This window comes from Globicephala melas, chromosome 12 (assembly GCF_963455315.2).
Source record: "Globicephala melas chromosome 12, mGloMel1.2, whole genome shotgun sequence".
NCBI lineage: Eukaryota > Metazoa > Chordata > Mammalia > Artiodactyla > Delphinidae > Globicephala > Globicephala melas.
The window spans coordinates 64,891,203-64,913,013 of record NC_083325.1 but is presented as its reverse complement, the minus strand read 5'-3'; the positions used below and the strand labels follow the sequence as shown (position 1 = coordinate 64,913,013).

The following is a 21,811-nucleotide window of genomic DNA, read 5'->3' as shown; positions in this document are numbered from 1 at the left end:
AAATGATCTCAATACTGGGCTGTCCAAAAAAGAAAAATCCATAGTCATACATTCCTAAATACAAAAATGTTGCAGAAGTAAAATGTGCAATTATTTTCTTTTTTATTACCATTCTTATTTTGGATATTTTTGCTGAATTTGTTAAAGAGTTATAATAACAGCTGCTTCAGCATAAAATTCCGTGTTTTCTAGTCCAATTTAGACCTCATTACCAAAGAGATTTTGTTATGGCATGATTTTATTCCTGTGTCAGGAATGATGAGGAAAATACAGGAAAGTACCCAGAAAAAACAAATTTAAACAACCATAATCCTATTGATGTTTTGGTATTAATACTTGTATACTTACTCTGTTTAGAAAATGAGGTCATGCTGTTTTATAATCTGCTCTTTTCACTTAATATATAATGAACAGTTCTCCATGTTATTAAATACTACTCTTCTACAATATCATTTTTAAAAAGAAAATAGGATTTGACTTTTGTAGCATAACACAGATTTCAGAGGTAGGCAGATTAGGGTTGGTCCAACAGCTCAATGATATCACTACTTTGCAGTCTTTAGTTTCAGGCTTATACTCTTTTAGCAAAACATGGCTGCTTCATCTCTTCCTTTTCCTTCTCTTCCCCTCTCTAGTCTTTTGGATATCTAAAACTCATTCTCTAGTAAATTCTTCAGGAAAGGCCCTTGGGAACAATATTCCCTAAATTTTTGAATGTTGAAAACAGTTGTGAACATTATACTTGAAAATCATTTAGCCGGATATAAAATCCTGAGCACATATTTTATTTCCTTGAGTTTCTTAAAATATATTACTCCATTTTCCTCTGGCATAAAGCATTATGGTGATAAAGCCTGATCATACATAGTCTGATTTTTTTTTCACCTTTATATGTGACTTGATCTTTTTGCTTCTATACCTAAAAGATTTTTAAAAATTAATTTATTTTTTGGCGGCATTGGGTCTTCGTTGCTGCGTGCAGGCTTTCTCTAGTTGCGGCAAGTGGGGGCTTTTCTTGTTGCAGAGCATGGGCTCTAGGTGTGGGGGCTTTAGTAGTTGCAGCACATGGACTCAGTAGTTGCAGCTCGAGGGCCCTGGAGCACGTGGGCTTCAGTAGTTGCAGAACGTGGGCTCAGTAGTTGCAGGTAGCGAGCTCTAGAGTGCAGGCTCAGTAGTTGTGGCACATGGGCTTAGTAGCTCTGCGGCATGTGGGATCTTCCCAGACCAAGGATCGAACCTGTGTCCCCTGCATTGGCAGATGGATTCTTAACCACTGCACCACCAGGGAAGTCCCTTGCAGTTCACTTTTTTTTAAAATATTTTTTAATTTATTTTATTTATTTGGTTGTGCCAGGTCTTAGTTGAGGCAAGCAAGCTCCTTAGTTTGGCTCGTGGGCTCCTTAGTTGCAGCACGCAGTTCAATCCCCTGACCAGGGATTGAATCCAGGCCCTCCCTGCATTGGGAGTGTGGAATCCTATCCACTGTGCCACCAGGGAAAGCCCCCTTACAGTTCACTTTTAATCATTCTTTTAATTGTATTGATAGTAACAAACTAGTAGACAAGTGTTTATTTAGCTGGATGGCTTATAAACACAATCATCTCTGCTGTTCAGAACTTGGCCATCCAACAGCTACACCAATGTGATGCCTAATTAAGACCAAGGAAATTAATAAAACAAGCTTTTGGGCTGCCAGGAATAATTGTCACAAAAGCCATAGATTAATGCAAACACCATTATCATAGGACCCTGTTCAAGCTCATACTTGGAAATGGTTTTCACTTATTTTAATTGCTTTGACTTCCATATCAGACTGAAAGAGGAGATACAGTATCTTTTATAATTTTGTATAGTGAAAACTGAGATTACCATCTCACAGTGGCAAAGGAAAGGGAGAAATCAAAGATGACTCAATTTGTAGACATGGCTTTTCTTACCTAAAAGTAATAAAAATGGAAGTCAAATTCAAGCAGTAAGATATTTTCTTTATCTCATGATTAGCAATAACTCTCTTATTAGTGCTCAAGCCATAGATTTAGACCCATTGTAACTAAGCCAACTATTTTGCTAATTTAGGTGCTGTTATAGTTTTTTCTTTTTTTGAAATCTGAGTTTATCTAAAAATCAACAATGTCTGCTATATATTTTATTTACTATATATTTTTGTTCTGTCTGTTGCTTGTTTTTTTAGTACGTATTTTTATTTAAGTTTCTATTATACAAATATACCCCATTGTTAGAAAAATTAGAACTTAAGTCAAAAAGAACAAAAATCCTTAATAATTCTACCATCTAGAGATAAGTGCTGTCATTCTTTTTTCCCCCCAACATAGTGATTTGATATTTTTATAGATTACATACCATACTAAATTATAAAATATCGACTGTATTCCCTGTGTTGTACATTACATCCCTGTGACTTACACTTATTTTATAACTGTTCGTTTGAATCTCTTAATAACCCTTCACCTATTTTGCCCCTTCCCTCACCCCTCTTTCCTCTGGTAACCATTAGTTCTCTGTATCTGTGAGTCTATTTTTGTTTTATTCTGTTTGTTCATTTGTTTTGTTTTTTAGATTCCACATATAAGTGGAAACATACAGTATTTGTCTTTCTCCATCTGACTTATTTCACTAAGCATAATACCCTTCAGGTCCATCCAAGTTGTTGTAAATGGCGAGATTTCATTCTTTTTTATGGCTGTGTAATATTCCACTCTACATGTATACCATGTATACATGTAGAGTGTATCCATTTATCTGTCAGTGGGCACTTCGGTTGCTTCCATATCTTGGCTATTGTAAATAATGCCACTATGAACATTGGGGTGCATTTATCTTTTTGAATTAGTGTTTTCATTTTCTTCAGATAAATACCCAGGAGTGGAATTGTTGGATTGTATGGTACTTTCGTTTTTAATTTTTTTTTTTATAGTGGGATTTATTTATTTATTTATTTATTTATTATGTTAGCTGTTTGCTGTATTTGGTTACAAGTGAGGTGTTTACTTTTTTTTTTTTTTAATATTTATTTATTTATTTATGGCTGTGTTGGGTCTTCGTTTCTGTGTGAGGGCTTTCTCCAGTTGTGGCAAGCGGGGGCCACTCTTCATCGCGGTGCGCGGGCCTCTCACTATTGCAGCCTCTCTTGTTGCGGAGCACAGGCTCCAGATGCGCAGGCTCAGTAGCTGTGGCTCACGGGCCCAGTTGCTCCGCGGCATGTGGGATCTTCCCAGACCAGGCTCGAACCCGTGTCCCCTGCATTGGCAGGCAGATTCTCAACCACTGTGCCACCAGGGAAGCCCTCGTTTTTAATTTTTGAGGAACCTCTGTACAGTTTTCCCTAGTGACTGTAACACTTTACATTCTCACCAGTGATGTACTGTGGTTCCCTTTTCTCCATATCTTTGCCAACACTTGTTATTTTTTATCTTTTTGACAGTAGCCATTTTGATAAGTATGAGGTGAAATCTCATTGTGATTTTGATTTGCATTTCCCTGATGATGAGTGATGTTGAGCGTCTTTTCATGTTCCTGTTGGCCTTTTGTACGTCTTCTTTGGAAAAATGCCTGTTCAGGTCCTCTGCCTGCACCCCCACTTTTTTTTTTAATTGGAGTGTAGTTCATTTACAATGATGTGTTAGTTTCAGGTGTACAGCAAATTGATTTAGTTATACATAAACATACGTTCATTCTTTTTCAGATTCTTTACCCATATAGGTTATTACAGAATATTGAGCAGAGTTCCCTGGGCTATACAGTAGGTGCTTGTTGGTTATCTGTTTTATATATAGTAGTGTGTTTTTGTTAATCCCAAGCCCTTTTTTTTTTTTTTTCCTGGCCACACCACGTGGCATGTGGGATCTTAGTTCCCCGACCAGGGATCAAACCTGTGCCCCCTGCAGTAGAAGCACGGAGTCTTAACCATTGGACCACCAGGGAAGTCCCCCAAGGCCATTTTTTAATTGGGTTTTTTTATTTTTGATGTTGAATTGTATGAATTCTTTATGTCCTTATCAGACATATCATTTGCACATGTCTTCTCCCACTCACTAGGTTGCCTTTTCATTTTATTGATGGTTTCCTTCACTGTGCAAAAGCTTTCTAGTTTGATTAGGTCCCGTTTGTTTATTTTTGCGTCTGTGGCCCTTGCCTGAGGAGGCAGATCAGAAAAATACTGAGAAGACTGTTGTTAAAGACCTTACTGCCTGTGTTTTCTTCTAGGAGTTTTATGGTTTCAGGTGTTAAATTTAAGTCTTTGATCTGTTTTAAGTTTATTTGTGTATATGGTATGAGAAAATGTTCCAGTTTCATTCTTTTGTATGTAACTGTCCAGTTTTCCCAGCACCACTTATTGAATGGACTGTCTTTTCCCCATTGTGTTTTCTACCTCCTTTGTTGTCGATTAATTGACCATATGTGTGTGGGTTTATTTCCAGGCTCTCTGTTCTGTTCCATTGATCTATGTGTCTGTTTTTGTGCCAGTACTATACTGTTTTGATTACTGTAACTTTTATAGTATAATTTGAAGTCAGGGAGCATAATACCTTTGTTCTTCCTTCTCAAGATTGCTTTGTCTATTTGGGGTCTTTTGTGGTTCCACATAAATTTTGGGATTACTTGTTCTAGTTCTGTGAAAAATGCCATGGGTATTTTGATAGGGTTGCATTGAATCTGTAGATTGCTTTGTGTAGTATGGACATTTTAACAATATTAATTCATCCAGTCCATGAACACAAACTATCTTTCCATTTATTGGTATCATCTTTAGTTTCTTTCATTGGTGCCTTATAGAGTATGGGTCTTTTACCTCCTTGGTTAAATTTTTTTTTCTTAACTAATTAACTTTATTTTATTTATTTTGGCTGCGTTGGGTCTTCGTTGCTGCACGCAGGCTTTCTCTAGTTGTGGCGAGTGGGGGCGGCTCTTCGTTGTGGTGCGCGGGCTTCTCATTGCAGTGACTTCTCTTGTTGTGGAGCATGGGCTTTAGGCCTGCAGGCTTCAGTAGTTGTGGCTCGCAGGCTCTAGAGAGCAGGCTCAGTAGTTGTGGCTCACAGACTTAGTTGCTCTGCAGCATGTGGAATCTTCCTGGACCAGGTCTAGAACCCGTGTCCCCTGCATTGGCAGGTGGGTTCTTAACCACTGCACTACCAGGGAAGCCTTCCTTGGTTAAATTTATTCCTAGATATTTTATCCTTTTTGATTCAGTTGTAAGTGGGATTTTCTTGATTTTCCTTTTTGATAGTTCATTATTAGTATATAGAAATGCAACAGATTTCTATATGTTAGTTTTATATCCTGAAACTTTACTGAATTCATTTATTAGTTCTAATAGTTTTTTGGTGGAGTCTTTAGGGTTTTCTATATATAGTATCATGTCTTCTGCAAATAGTGATAATTTTACTTCTTCCCTTCCAATTTGGATGCATCTTATGTCTTATTCTCCTCTGATTGTTGTGGCTAGGACTTCTAATACTATGTTAAATAGAAATGTCAAGAGTGGGCATCCTTGTCTTATTCCTGATCTTAGAGGAAAAACTTTCAGCTTTTCATCATTGAGTATGATGTTAGCTGTGTGTTTGTCATAAATGGCCTTTATTATTTTGATATATGTTCCCTATATACCAACTTTGTCGAGAGTTTTTATCATAAATGGTGTTGAATTTTGTCAAATGCTTTTTCTTCATCTATTGAGACGATCATGTGATATCATTCTTGGTATTTTTCTGTGTGTGTGTTTTAATCAAACTATGAACATTGTTGTACCTGTTATTTTACTATCTTTTAAAGACAAAATGTATGATGAACATCTTATCAAGTTAATAAGCATACTTATAACCATCATTGTAATGCCTGGTGCTCTGTATCCTAGTATCCTAGGCTAGAAACCTTGAGATCATCTTTGATGACTTCATCTCCCTCATTCATTATATCCAGTTGAGAATTAAGATCGCCCATGGAATATCATGAATCCATCTGTCCCTCTCTGGTCCCACTATATCTGTCCTATCTCAGCCTTCTTCATTTCTAACCTAGACTGTTGCAGTCATTTCCTAACTAATTAGCAATTATCCATAACTGTAATTTTCTGAACACTAATTATTTTACTTCTGTTTGATTGCTGCAACTAAAACTCCTTACTCATGGTTTTTAGAACCCCCTCCTAGCCTTTCTTTTTACCTTTATTACCTGACCTATCTTTCTTCTTTCTGTTCTTCCTTTCCTTATTTGTTTCCTCCTTTCCTCTTCCTTTTCTTCCTGTCTTTTCTCTCTTTCATTGTTTTTCTGCTCCCTGAAATATTGTACTTCTTTTTATATAATAATATTGCTTATTCTTGCCCAAACATGCCATGGGTTTTAATTGCTATTCCCTCAGCTTAGAATGCCTGTCTCCGCCTTTTGAAATTTCATTTGACCACCAACCCAGATCAAATGCCATCTTCTTTTGAAGTCTTCCTCAATTGAATTAATACCTGCATTTTCTGACCTTTCAGTGCATTTTCCATATACTTCATTTGTATTCTGCCTTGTGTTACAACATGTCTGCCTTCCTCCTACATGGATTTCTTTTTTTAATATTTTAAAAAGTCACATTTTATTTAGAGTCATAAATTATTTTATTAACTCTTTACATTGATAATTACTACTAAGTAGTCTTTAAGGAATATCAAGACATTAAGTTTTCTCTTGTTTTAAAGAAAATACCAAGTAATGTTACAACCAAATCATAAATAAAATGTTCATTTCTAATGGAATTTTCAGTAGTATAATTCTAAGCAGTCTCTTTCATATGATTTTGTCCCTTTTAGGCTGGATCTGTTCATGTGAGAATTCGACGAGATGCAAATGAACAAATGGTTCTTGCTCATGTGACCAACAGGCTGTACACACTAGTATCTACTCTGACTGTTCAGATTTTCAAGGATGATTGGATCAGGCCTGCCTTACTGTCTGGGCCTGTTGCAGCCAATGTCCTAAACTTTTCAGATCATCACATAATCCCAATGCCTCCTTTAAAGGGTACTGATGATTCCAACCCTGTTACATCAACTCCAGCTAAACCCAGTAGTCCACCTCCAGAATTTTCATTTAACACCCCTGGAAAAAACGTGAGCCCAGTTATTCTTCTTAATACTCAAACAAGACCTTATGGTTTGGGTCTTAATCATGGACACACACCTTATAGCAGCATGCTTAATCAAGGACTTGGAGTTCCAGGAATTGGAGCAACCCAAGGATTCAGGACTGGTTTTACAAATATACCAAGTAGATATGGAACTAACAATAGAATTGGACAACCAAGACCATGATGTACTGTAATTTAATTTATTTTTATGAGGAATATTGACTCCTTGGCTTTCAGTTTATTTAGTAATCCAACGTTGCATCGACTGTTAAATCATTTAATTAGAGAATAGTAGGTTTGTTCACATTTCATGAAACCAATGAAACTATATTTTTGTAAAATGTATTTGGGGCAGTGAGAACCTTCTAAATGTTATAGGCTTTAAATAGGCTTCCTTTAGAAAGCTGTTTCTCTAAATTTGAATTTTGCTATCTTTGGTTTCGTAGTTGACTGCAGTGTGATATAACACTACCTTTATAAGAGAGCCACTTGATAGAGTGGATCTGTCACATTATTAAAAATATAATACTTTCTTCAGTGAAATTTATAAACATGCTTCTTGAGTACACATTTTAGGAAAAGAAAAAATCCATTTTAAAAGTAAAAGTCTCTTTTATAGATTTTCCAAACATAATTGCTACATTTTCCTTTGAGGTCCTCCTGAATTATGTCTTGCAAAGTAGAAGCAAACATTTTTATCAGAAATTTTAAAACATATTTTACCATCTGGCACAATTTAAAATTTTTACTTATCAGTTTTTTAATAGTTTTTCTCATTAAAAAATTTCAGTACATTTGTAAGTGGCCCATCATTCTCAAAGTGTTTTATTTTGGTTAAATAATACCAAATCCTTAGGTGATATGCAGTGAAGGAATCCCAGTTTTCTGTCTTACATTTAACCAAATACTGACATAATGATAGATTTATCTTTTTTGTCACCTTTTCATTGGTTGACTTTAATTCCTCATTTTATTAACAAAATATATCACATATATTACCAGAATAGGTGGAATTCCATACATAGTAATACGATTTAATCTTTTTTCAAAGTTGCATGAACAATTTGAGTTTACATTATATAATTTTACCAAAACATAGTGGACCCTAGGTTATAGAATACAGTATTGTTATATCTGCATTAGGCAGTTTCTAACTTACTTTGTTTTGCTTTATTGAAAAGTGAATCGAAGTGTGAGAATCATGTAAATTATTTTTAAATTATTTTCCAAATGCAAATGTTAAGGACTTTCTAACATGGCCAGCATTACTTATAAAAAGTATAACAAGCAGCCGTCACAGATCACCTATGAGATTTTTTTTCATTTTATCATGAGTTTTATAATTAGGTTTTAAAAACGGATTTTGAGAGTGGATTCAACTTTTCTAGAATCCAGTACTCCTGAAGATTTCTGACATTTCCAGCCATCAGCAGCTATCTAGAGAAGATTTTTTTTTTTTTAGATTTTGCAAGTTTCTTCAATAAACTCATCCTCTTTTAAATATGAGCAACACTCCCAAATCCTGTTTCTTTACAGTAGAATCATAAACATCTAAGAAGCCATCTCTGTCGAGCAGAATTGTAGTCATCCTGTGATAAGTGACAATGTCCCAAATAACTTTTGCTTGATGAGGAGTTGATCATTGTCTTTGACATCTGCAACCCTGTTCAGGCACTTGACCTGCTGAAGAAATAGAGCCCACGCTACCTTGACTGCCGGGGAAAGTGAAACTTTGTAAAATGTGATAAGGCAACCTGTTCCTTGACATTTGTCTTAATGTTCTCCAACTATTACTATACCTATTATTGGTCTACTATTACAGGGTGATTTTTCCTCCATTGACCTCATCTAAACGTGAATTCGGGTCATGCATGAAATCTGAAGAACTGCCGTGTACTGAGTGATGATTAAGAGGTATGTGCTGCCATGCTATGCATGTCTTCTCCATCTCCAGGGGATTTTTAAAGTGCCCAGGTACTGAACACAGTTCTGTGAGATGTTAAATGCCTATTTCCTCAACACCCATTTAGAGGTAACACCTGTGCAATTAATTGTCCTTCCAAAGGTGCTTTGATACCCACCTACACTATTTGAGAAGTTGCATATGGGTTCTGAAAGAATTGGCTCTACTTGCTGAAATTCAGTATTGCCAACTGCTTCAGGTGGCATTGTTCCAGGCATTATTATATAAAGAAGTCTTATTTGCCAAGATCTGACCAGGTTCTGGATATGAAAATAAGAAGCTTGCCCAGCATAGGCCTAGATGTAGTAGCCTTACTAGTAAATCTTGCCACAGAGTTACTTGAAGCTAGACAAAGAAGCAAGTTTGAATTAAGTACTTGACCCATGGTTTGTGATTAAGAGCAAGCTTCATGGAATATGATTAATCCTGTTTGAGAAATTGCTATCATTTAACTTCTATGAGGTTTCTCATCTGTAAAGTTAGGGTGAGAGATGAAGTAGTTGATCTGGAAACTATCAGCTCTAAAATTGTATGACTAAATCTGCTGAATATATGCTCACTTGTGAAACGGAATATTGTACCTAGTATTTCTTTGCAGTGACTACCTCAGCATTCAGGCCAAGTGTTACCTATGCCAATACCCGAGCCATTAATTGGAGATGCCATGAGAGCAGAGGGTAAACTACAGGTTGGCACCAATTTGGTTTTTGTTTATTTCAGACTTGCCTCGACTTAAATCTGTTTAGATTAAACAGATTTTTCTTAGACTTCTTTCTTTGTAGGGAAGGATTATTTTTGGAGGTGGTAGGGAAAAGATTAGGGCAGGGTACCCTTAGCTTCCATAGGGTACAAAATAATGGGTCCATTTTTTCTTTCTTCCTTAATCTCTGAAGTCACAGATGGAATTACATACACGTATCAGCAACTGGTTTAGCTACTCATTCAAGCCTCTGATTTAGCTACTCATAAACTGCCAATTTTTTGCTTAACTAAAGATTGCTGATCTTTTTGGGGAGTCTGATCTGCTTATGTAAGAAAATACTTTTTAAATTCCAAATTGTTTGAATTAAACTGTTTGAATAAAGAACATACATGGAGTTTTCTCTCTGCTTTTAAATAATTTTGGCCTGTTCTTTATTGGTAACTTTATCCCATATTCAGCAAATGCTTGTTGAGAGTATAGTACATGCCAGGCCCTGTACTAAGTAAATGTGCATACAATATATAAATTTTGCTGATCTGCTATTCTTGAGACCAAAGGGAATACAAGGATAAACAGGAGTCCCCTTCAAGTAACTGATACTCCTAGTAGAAGTGATGGGACACCAGAACTATTTATAGATGTCAAGTTAAACTCCCTCCCATTTCCTCCTCTTCTTTGGGCTCATTTTCTTGGCATCCTCCTCTTTTCCTTCTCCTTTTTATTTGAATGATGAAACTAAGAAAGTAGATTTCCATGGAAGAGGCCAGCTAGGGAGGTGATGGTGCCACACATCATCCTGATATCAGTAAAAGAAGAAAAAGTTTAGAAGGGGTGAGTTAGGCAGACACTGAAGGATATTTTTTAGGTGTATAGTGGATTGCCATTTACTTTCAGACTGTTGGACTAGATGAGCAAAGGTTTTTAAATCACCAGGCTGAAAGTAATGGGGTCCCCAGAGCATTCATGGGCTTAGGGTACCCTTTATTTAAGCAGTTACTAGTTTAAAAGCACCTTTAATAACACTGACATCATAGTCATCAAATTGCCACCCAACAAGCCTAGCTTCTTGGAGAAAAGTTAATTTGGATAACACATGGCTAAGCTTTCTGACTAATGATGCATCAGGTAAAAGTCTTTCAGTACTGAAGTCAAAAAACACCAGTTGCTTAAGATTCTCAAATACACTCATGAAGGCAAGCCATCCATCACTGCTCACACAATTTCCTGCCAAATCCAGCTGTTGGAAGTTTTTCAGAGGGTTCTTTTCAAAAAATGCACCTGAATAAAAAGATAGAAATAAGTATGTTAGCTGGAAGCAAAACAGCTTTTTTTTTTTTAAGAGACCATGTTTGGACTAGTGCTTTGCTTAAGAAAGAAATCCGAATTCTCTGTAGTTAGAGCAGTGATTGTGAACCTGGTCCTTTATATTTGCAAATTATATTTTTCCTAAAATGTAAGAGAATCTGATAAATAGTAATTAGTATAGCAAACCAATATAAATGAATTATATATTTTTCCCTTTTCCTGACTCTTCCAGGAAATGGAAAATTGCATAAAAATTGAGGTATGAGAGATGCAATTAAAATATTCAGTACCTGTTTTCAAAACTGGAGTCGGAGTTCGACAATATTAGGTCATTTCCTCTTCTGAAGAAGCAAACACTACCTAACTATTGTTTCTTTGGATATGGAATATTCCTAACTGTGAACTTGAGTAAGTAAGTTCCTTCAGTATCTCAAGATTTGGAACTTTGGGCTTATTTTTAACCCTCCCTAGACTCCTCAGGAACTTACTCTTTTCCTTACAGAATAGGGCACTCTAAAGTACCTCCTACAAAGGGAAAGTAAACATCCTAGCCATTACCATGAAATCAAAGATAACACCCTAAGGAATGGAGGAGTAAAGAAAAAGTAGGTTTCTGCGTCTGAAAGACTGCACAGAGCAAAGCCACCCCAACTGCCTGGACTGCCCCCTTCTGAGTATTATAGGAGAGGGGTTCTGTGTTCTGTAAGCCAAAGTGTGGTTGGGTCTTTTGTTACACCAGCTTAGCCTGTGCCCAGCCTAGCTCATACATAGGGCCTCACTTTCTCCTCTCTTTCTCCTTCCATAATGAGCCCTTCTCTCTTCCTTATAGGTAACTTTCTTCCTGCTCTCTCTTATCCCTCATGTTCAAGTCCTTTCTGCCTCTGCTCTCTTTCCCATATGCTTCCCAGCATGGCATGTGGTCAGTCAAAATACTGGTTGCCAATTAGCGTGTCTGTATATAAGGCTCCTTCCCCAAAGAGCAACTTCATTTCTCCTTCCCAACTAGTAGAACAGATTTCACCACCTAAAAGGAACTTTAACAGAGAAGAATTTCAAGCCCATTCCATCCTCAGAGGGTAAGCTCTTTATACAGGCTGTCTGCCAAGCTTAAAGAATAAGAGAGCTTCTTGCATAATTACTAGAATATGCGCAAGCAAAAGAACCAAGAACAAGCAATATAATCCATAATCAAGGGCATGCATTTTGTTCATTTAATCTGCAGAGGAGCAAACTACTGAGAAAAGAGGAATCTGTGACATTTAGAGCTGTAGGCTATACGTGGGCTGTGGAGAACACAAGTGGCTCGATCCAAATTTCAGGCAGAATCTCAAATCCTCTGGGTAGAAGGATTCTGATCCTTGAAGGTCCCTTCATCCTAAACAAAACTCTAGTGTTGCCAGAGACCACCCTGTAGTTCCCCTGACCCAGAGCTCTTACCATTTATTTATTCAGCAAATATTTTTGAGTGCCTACTGTGTACCCCGGATTGTGCTAGGTGCTGGGGATATGTAAAAGGACATACATGGTCTCTGTCTCATTGGGCTTATAATATAGTGCGAAAACATACATTATAAAGTAATTACTGGCACAACATTGTAAATCAACTATACTTCAATAAAAATAAATAAATTTAAAAAAAAGTAATTAGATGGGTGTTAGGTGCTGTGGTAGGTCAGGGTGCCCTGGGAGCACACAAAGGCAATAGGCTTTGCAACTCCACTTTGTTTCCAGAGCAGTAGCAATTGGGCTTACATGCTTCAGGAGTAAGGATCCTTCTCAGGTAGTATTGAATTGCCTCCAAGGAAAGGCTCCACAAAGGAAGAGTCTATTTTTCCTTCCTCATCACCCACAGTGAACCTAACCCCCTCCCTCAGGTGTACAGAGCTTCCTATCAACTTGTGCCTCACTCTAAAATGAGAAGAGAACAGTATAGGAATACCAGACAATTGAGAACAGCCGCCAACAAGGAAGGCTGTTCCTTTGACTAAAAGCCAAACAAAAATGAGGCAACATAGGGAACAGGAAAAACTAACATCAAAAACCTAGTTTTTTTCAGAGACCCTAAAAAGTTACTGCGTCTAACACAACAAAAATAAGATGCTATTTTTTTAAAAGAATACAATTAGAAAACAAGAAAGAGCACTTGGAAAATTATCAGGATCCATGTGGCAGAATGATTTGGCCCAGGATTTACCACTGAGCTAGAACATGAGTATGGTCTGTGGTGGGCTTTTTTTGTTTTTTGTTTTTTTTTGAGAACAAACTGGATAATGGAGTTCAGATGTGATGGCTGTCTTTTTGAGAACATGCTGGATAAGAGAGTTCCGCCTCAAACATTTAAATCAAACTATGTCGTCTAAAAAAGGGTTAAGTTAAAACAGGTGAAATAGATCCCTGAGCTAGCGATGATTTCTTTCTGATAGTCCCAGATTGCTGATGGGCTAGAAACAAAATTTTGGGAGTCAGAATTTTAAAATGGCACTTAAAGCTTTAAGATTAAATGTAATCTCTAAGGAAGAAGAGCAGAGAACCTAGGACCAAGTTTTAAGAGAAATTTGGAGCATTTAATATCTATGTAGAGGAATTGCCATTGCAAAGGACACGGAGAAGTAACCAAGGTAGCATGGAAGTCAAGAGCACATTTCAAAAAGGAGGGGGAGTGCTCAGTGTCAACTTTTACACAGGTAAGTGAAACACTTTGGAAATTTTCCATTGAATTAAGACACATGCAGGTGTGTAGAGAATCAGCTGGAATGAGTAGGAAGCAGAGGATGATCAGGAAGTGGAGATGTACTGAGGGTACATAAATTTTTGCCTCGAAGGGAAAGACAGGGGTTGATAGATAGCCATAGTAGGAAGATAGGAGTCAGGAAGAGTTTTATTTAAAATGAGAGAGATTTGAGCATCTTTAAAAACTGATAGATAATGAAAAAAAAAACTGATAGGAAAGAGTCAGTAAAGAGGGGCATAATTGGTGAAATGATGTCCTTGAACAGGAATGAGGGCAGGGCTGGGATCTGAAGCACAGCTAGAGCACAGAGACTGCCCTTAGATAGGAGGGGAGAGACCTACTATAATGTAACAGGAGGAGAGAGGGAAAAAAGAATCAAATCCACTGTGAAATAGTGGAAGACTGGTGGATTAAGGAGAATAAAGTTTGAAATTGTTTATTTAGAGAGTGCTGCATACAGAGGCACAGTAAGATTGCCAGGAAATGTTGAGAGATTGTGTTTATTGTTTTAATGGACCTCATGTATTCAGAATTGGATAGGTCACTAATTTCACCTGTTCACTCATGAATCTGTCACTTGGCCTGAGAATAAGAACATGGGTAAAAACTAGGATCTACTAGTTCCCCCTATTGTACACATCTGCCACCTTCTGACCCAAAGAAACTACTATTCTGATGTAGAGTTTATCATTCTTTTGTATTTTAAAAAATGTGGTTTTGACAAGCACTCTATGTCTAAAAAATACATTGCTTAGGATATACTTTTATGGACTTTTGGGGGAGATATAATACACATACCATAAAATTCACCCTTTTAAAGTGTAACTGTAGTGGGTTTTAGTATATTCACAAAGTTGTACACTACTATATAATTCCAGGACATGTTAATCATCCCCAAGAATAAACTCCACAGTCACTAGCATTCATTCCCACCCTACCCCCGACATTGGCAACCATTAATCTACTTTCTGTTACTATAGATTTGCCTATTTTGGACATTTCATATAAATGGAGTCATACCATAATGTGGTCTTTTGTGACTGGTTTCTTTCACTTAGTATGATATTTTCAAGGTTCATCCATGTTATAGTGTATTCTAATACTTCATTCTTTTTATGGCTGAATAATACTCTATTATATGGATATATCACATTTTGTTTATCCATTCAGTAGTGATGGACATTTGGGTTGTCCAAACATGCTATGAACATTGCTGTACAAGTTTTTGTATGGACATATATTTTCATTTTCTCTTGGGTACCTCAGGGTGCAATTGGTAACTCTATGTTTAACCTTTTGAAGAGGTGCCAGAATGTTTTCCTACTCGAAAATTGAATGTTTCCAATTTCTCTTATGTCCTTGTCAACACTTATTACCTGTTTTATTATAACTGTCCTAGTGGGTTGCAAGAGGCATTTCACTGTGGCTTTGATTTGCATTTCCCTGATGGCTAATGATGTTGAGCATCTTTTCTGATGCTTATTAGCCATTTATGTATCTTCTTTGGAGAAATGCCTATTCAGATCCTTTGCCTTTTCTAAACATTGAGTTGTCTTTTTATCAATGAGTTGTAAGAGTTCTTTATATATTCTAGATAGTAGTCCCTTATCAGATATGTGATATGAGTAAGCCACTACAAACATACATGTGCTTATGTCTCCATTTTGATTAATGAAATTATTTGTGTTGCTCTGTTTTTTCTTGATCAGTCTTGCTTAATTTTTATCTATTTTGTTACTCTTTTTAAAGAACCAACTTTAAGCTTTACTAATCTTTTTTAATTGTATTTTTGTTTTCTATTTCATTGATTTATACTCTTGTGTTTATTGTATTGGGGTTTACTCTGTTTTTCTGGCTTCTTAAATTAGAAACTTACTAATTTTCCAGCCTTTTCTAATATAAGTATTTAAGAAGATGAGAATTTTATTCAAGCCCTGCTTTTGCTGCATACCACAAGTTTCGTTATATAATGCTTTCTTACCATTTGCTCTAAATATTTTTGTTGAAACTTGTCACTATAAACTTGTAGTGTACCTATCTGCCAAATTGTGTGATTTTCCCCAGTAACCTGAGTGTAGGTACAGAAAAAGTGGAAAATTAAGGACAATCCAGGTTTTCAGTTTTGCCAGCAAATACACTGTATCTAATTTCATACCTTTCCGCCACATCTCATTTTCTCCCTGCATCTCATTAAGTAGTCTTTCTTTATTTAGAGACTCCACCTCTCATTATACTTTCTTCATTTCACTATTGCATCTATCACACACATCCATCACTAACTGTCATTGCCTACATTGACTTGTAATACTGTGGGCCATGAGAGTTTCAGCTATTGTGACAAGAATGTTTGCAGGATGAAGGGTGGAATTTAAACTAAGTAGGAAGGGAAGTCGAGATAGACAGGGACTATTCAGTAAGTAGATAGTAGTGAACTCAACAGACTGGAAGTCCCAATGAAGTAAAATGAACTGGTGATGAGTCATTGAGTAACCAGGATGGAAATTTAGAAGGTTGTTGTTTGAGAATGGATTATCTGAATTTAATATCTCAGAGGTAGAACAATTTTAAGTGGAATTATCATAATCTGATAATTCCATGCTCACAGATGGGTGAAGGAGAATGGAAGAGAAGGACCAAAGAGGAGGTTCCTGAGTGTTGCCTGAGTAGCTTCACAAAAGGAGTGAAGTCTTCTAGGTGGATGACCAGAGTTAGAGGGTGAGGAATTCTGTAAGACAGTTGCCGAAGGCTTCAGTGAATAAGAAAAGGTGACAAGAAGTTCAGAATTCATAGCAATAACAAAGGACAAACCATAGTCCAGTTAAATGGCCTAAGCTACATGGGAGTAGGAATCCTTAATGAGGTTGGAGAAGGAGTGGACTAGAAGGGCAGAATGAGAATCAAGGAGAACCTGACCTTGCCTTTGAACTCTGAGAGGCATAAAAGTCAAGAAAATAAAAAGTGACTAAAGAGAGCTGTAGGGGAGAACCAGGTTTCAGTTAGGACCAGGAGGTGTCTAAAACCTTTGGTAAAAAGGTACTTTTCTGAAAATACTCCCTATGTCTCCAGTGCATCTCCCCTACCCTGTATCTCATTAAATACTTCCTATGACGTATTTCCTCCTTACTTCTTCCTATGTAGCCCTTATTTCATTAGACTCCCCATCTCTTATTACCAGTCTGCATTTTCTTATCCCATCTCAAGGCATATTGCATCTCATCCATCACATATACCATCACTAAATGGGGATGGGAATCCCAAAGCCAGGTCTGATCCAGGAGAGGTGTTATGGACCAGAGCCAGGAAACTTATGCTAGAGGCTTGAACAATTGGTTGGTTCAGATATAGTAAAGAGGTTGTGAAATCATACAAGTGTATTTTAGAATTTTTGGTTGATTTTATATATAAGAAAATAGCATTTACTATAATTGGGTTTCTAAGAACCCAAGCTAGCCTATATTTCATGGCAAATTGCGAAAGTGCTGTAAGTTAATTTGTTCATTCATACAACAAATATTTATTGAGTTTGGGATATATACTCAATAGCAAGTCTAATGGCCTGGGCCTGTTCTCAAAGACCTCACAGTTTAGTGGGGCAGACAGACATATGAATACATTCTCTAAATTCAAATGGTAAGTGCTCTAATAAAAATAAATTCCTGTATATAATAATGAAAACCACTGTTTTTTAAAACCTGAATTGAATATAAGAACATTGGAAGACTGACGTGTACTAAAGCTGAACATATTCTTACCTATAATCTTTACCTGTAATCCAAACCCACTCCTACATAGATACCAAGCAGAAATGTGGCCATTTGTTCACCAAAAGATATATACAAGGTTGTTCATAGCAGCACTATTCACAATATTCAAAAACTAAAAGTTACTCAAATTATCAACAGTAGAATGGGAAAATCAGTTGAGGTATGTTCACACAGTAGAAGGTTTTACAACAATGAGAATGAATGAACCATGACTACACATAATAATATGGATGAATTTCACACACATGATGTTCAACCAAAGAAAACACAAAAGAATACATACTACATGATTCCATTTATACAAAATTCAAAAACAGTCAAGACCAATCTATGATGTTAGAAGTCCGGATAGCAGTTACCCTTGGGAGAAGGGAGCTATAAAGCTGACAATCTTCTGTTTCTTGATCTGGGTACTAGTTACATGGGTATGTGAACCTTATGAAAATTCCTTGTACTATCTACTTAGGATTTGTACACTTTTCTGTGGGTATGTTATACTTCAATCTAAAAAGTACAAAAACAAAATGAACCCTAATTCTGGCTTCATCTGCCTTTTAACATGATTCATATTATGGAGGAAATAAATCTTTTCTTCTCTTTGATGTTTATAGAGCCCAGTGGTGGAGAGGTAGAGGAGAGACCTGGAACTGAAGCCTGTTGTTTATAGAGCACATTAATATGTCTTTGGCTATGTGAAGGAAGGTCCTGAACTGAGCTTGGGCTTAGGGTGCTAGATATAATTGAATTACTCATCATAATAACATGGAGGGATTTTTTGTTTGTTTGTTTGTTTTGGATTGCTGGGGTCTGTAAGAGATGGGGATGGAGGAAGACACGGCAGTTGACAGGCAACTAGAGCCTGAATTGGCAGAAATGTTCTTGCATCTCATTGGGAATGGGGAAGTGCCAATATTAAATTTAATCTGCTATTCAGAACTATCATGTAATCCCACCCTTCCCAATTACTTATAAGCATTCAGTAAATCTGCTACATCTATAATTATACTGGGGCCTTCCAGTAGAAATTAAGGATAAGTGACTGTTCTACCGATCTGAGTCACTTGGAGCAGCGGTCCCCAACCTTTATGGCATCAGGGACTGGTTTTGTGGAAGACAATTTTTCCACGGACAGGGGAGCGGGTGTGGGTTGGTGGGTGGAGATGGCTCAGGCGGTAATGGGGAGCGGTGGATGAAGCTTTGCTCACTGGCCCGCCCCTCGCCTCCTGCTGTGTGGCCCAGTTCCTAACAGGCCAAGGACCAGTACTGGTCTGCAGGCCCGGGGGTTGGGGACCCCTGACTTGGAGGATAGGGAAAGGAATCACTGCAGGAGGCAAGATTACACAGATCTAGAGTCACACAAGAGCAGAAATGCAGAGCCAGAAATGACCACGGAAACAGAAGCCCTGGATCCAGGATATGGATTAGAGCAGTGGGGTTTTTTTTAATAACCATTTTTAAAATTGAAGTATAGTTAATTTACAATGTTGTGTTAGTTTCAGGTGTACACCAAAGTGATTGTTCTATATATATATATGTATGTATATTTTTTCTTTCTCAGATTATTTAACATTATATGTTATTACAAGATATTGAATATAGTTCCCTGTGTTGTACAGTAGGTCCTTCTTGCCCATCTATTTTATGTATAGTAGTGTGTATATGTTAATCCCAAATTCTCCCCCTGTCCCCGCTGTCCCCTTTGGTAACCATAAGATTGTTTTCTATGTTTGTGAGTCTATTTCTATTCTGTAAATAAGTATTTACATCATTTTTTTAGATTCCACATATAAGTGATATCATATGATATTTGTCTTTCTCTGACTTACTTCACTTAATATGATCATCTCTAGATCCATCCATGTTGCTGCAAATGGCATTATTTCATGCTTTTTATGGCTAAGTAATATTCCATTGTATATATGCACCACATCTTCTTTATGCGTTCATCTGTCAATGAACATTTAGGTTGTTTCCATGTCTTGGCTTTTGTAAATAGTGCTCTGAACACTGGGGTGCATGTATCTTTTTGAATTAGAGTTTTCTCAGGATATATGCCCAGGACTAGGATTGCTGGATCATATGGTAACTCTATTTTTAGTTTTTAAAGGAACCTCCATACCGTTTTCCATAGTGGCTGCACCAACTTACATTCCTACCAACAGTGAAACAGGGTTCCTTTTTTGGATAAGTGCTTTTTCTTAAGCTTCAGGGTATCCCCTCCTTTAGAGGAACATGAGATGAATTTAATGGATTGCAATCAGCATTTGTTTTAAGTGAAATTGGATAGATAGTAAGAATAGAAAATAACAGAGTGTATCACACATAGCAAAAGATAATTACTTTCTGTGAAACTTTAAAAATGTATATGTATGTGTGTACTGGATCATGAGATAAAATGTATTTTTAAAATGTGGGTCCTAGTCAAAAAAAGTTCAGAAGACTCAGGACAAGAGGCTTAAAACAACCATCTAGGTTATGTGTAGCGGTGCAGAAGAGAGAGCATAAGGAGACTGTTTCACCAAGAAGGAGATATGTCAGCTTGGTCTTAAAGGACTATAGGAGGAGGTGAAGGACTTCCTAGAGGGAGTGCATATACAAAGGCATTTCTGGGAACTAGCAACAGTTCCATGAGGATGGAACCTCACATAGGTGGGGAGGCATGCAGAAGATGAAGGTGGAGAGGAAGGTGTATTGAAACTCTGTTATAAAGGGTCTTATACATCAGAAGCGAGCGGGCTATATTTTATTTTGCAGGCCAAGGAAGATCTTTTTTAAAGGAAAATGACCCTAGCATCTGGTTCCCCTTGAAGCCCGCCAGAGGATAATGATCATGGTACCATTTATTGAGCATATACAGTGGGTCAGTGTTGAACTTCTTACGTAATATGCATTAGCTCAATTACGGATTAGCACAATAACCTCTCATATGGTAGACATCATAATTTTCCCCATTTGACAGATGAGCAAACTGAGGCTCAGAGACTTCACGTTGCTGCAGACCATACCTCTATCAAGCAGAAGGGATGGGCAGGTCTGTCTGACTCCAAAACAAATGCACCTAACCACTTCATAATGATAGAGCCTCTAGAAGGGCCTGACAGATAGCAGTCTTATCACCTGGCTAGAGACCAAAGGCAGAGAATGCTTGGCTTTCACTCTTCAGCTTATGCCTCAAGCCCAAGTAGACTGCTTTTTATACCTCTGGGAGGTGGAGGAAATGGCTGGAGGGGAGCCATGCCAGCACCTACACTCTCTCCCTCCTTTCATCAACTCTTCTGTCTCTAACCCTCTCCCTGCTTCAGTATGAGAACCTTCTGATGTCCCTGTTTCTTTATAAAACAGGGATAATAATGTTAGGTTTTATTAGATATATAATGATAATTCCACAAATTCTTTTTAAAAACACTTTGAGAACAAATTAGCGACTACTATTGAGTGTTCATTTAGTCATTTTTTTCACTTGCATTTTGGGGTACATCATAACAGCTAAATTTCCAAGAGTCAGCTGTCTTCTGTTTAAATTTCTCATTTACATATGGAAGCGATTAGCCACTAGGCTATTAAAGTAAAATGGCAAATCACTGCCTAGCTTAGTTCTTAATAAACACACCATCTCCTTCTCTGGTCTCGATGGCCAGCCTCAGAAGTGGGCAAATTAAGCAACTACCTACTTAAAGATTTCAAAGATGGTAAAAGGTCTTTACCTAAAAATGCCTCCCCCACCTGTAATTCTAATTCTACACACTCCCCAACAGCCTCCTTGAAGAAAAGACATATCCTTTCCAACTTGCTTTAGGTATGAGGTTACCTGAGAGGGATTATTAGCTAACTAATTAGTCTGTCACAGAAGGCACCTGCTTCCAACATCAACTGGAATGGCAGGGAAGCCTGAAAGAATGACAGCCAAGATGATATGATTTGGTGGGTTAAGGAAAGTGAGGGGGTAGAGGAGGTGGAAGTAGAGTTAGAAATTAAGGGAAGGAAAGATCCATAACTTGGAGCACCACTAAGAAAGGCAAAACCATTGGGCAGGCCTCTCCAGGAGACTCTGCAAGACCAGCAGCCATGTGGCTGACAGGGTCTTGGTGCTCCAGTCAGCTGTCAGGCCTGTGCCTCTGAGGTGCGAGATCTGAGTTCAGGACATTCGTCCACCAGAGACCTCCCAGCTCCATGTAATATCAAATGCAAAAGCTCTCCCAGAGATCTCCATCTCAACGCC

The 21,811-nt window shown here is 37.4% G+C and overlaps 2 protein-coding genes across 8 annotated transcripts in view; one reads left to right on the top strand and one right to left on the bottom strand.

Annotated features, from left to right (window-relative positions):
* SLC30A6 (solute carrier family 30 member 6) overlaps positions 1-21,811 on the top strand; it is a 76,067-nt gene that overhangs the window by 28,265 nt on the left and 25,991 nt on the right. For 4 of the 6 annotated variants that reach the window (XR_009566271.1, XR_009566268.1, XR_009566269.1 and 1 more), the window contains exon 14: positions 6,810-9,040. Coding sequence is in view for 1 of the 6 variants with exons in the window: in XM_030857990.2 (XP_030713850.1) it covers positions 6,810-7,310 (501 nt within the window). In the remaining 5 variants the exon portion in view is untranslated. Of the gene's footprint in view, positions 1-6,809; positions 10,197-20,346; positions 20,453-21,811 lie in introns of those variants that run through there. The other 2 variants (XR_009566270.1, XM_030857990.2) reach the window with 2 other exon arrangements.
* NLRC4 (NLR family CARD domain containing 4) overlaps positions 7,108-21,811 on the bottom strand; it is a 47,456-nt gene continuing 32,752 nt past the window's right edge. For both annotated transcript variants that reach the window (XM_030857987.2, XM_060309762.1), the window contains one exon: positions 7,108-11,070. In XM_030857987.2, coding sequence (XP_030713847.1) covers positions 10,778-11,070 — 293 coding nt within the window. In that variant the 3' untranslated portion in view covers positions 7,108-10,777. The remainder of the gene's footprint in view (positions 11,071-21,811) is intronic.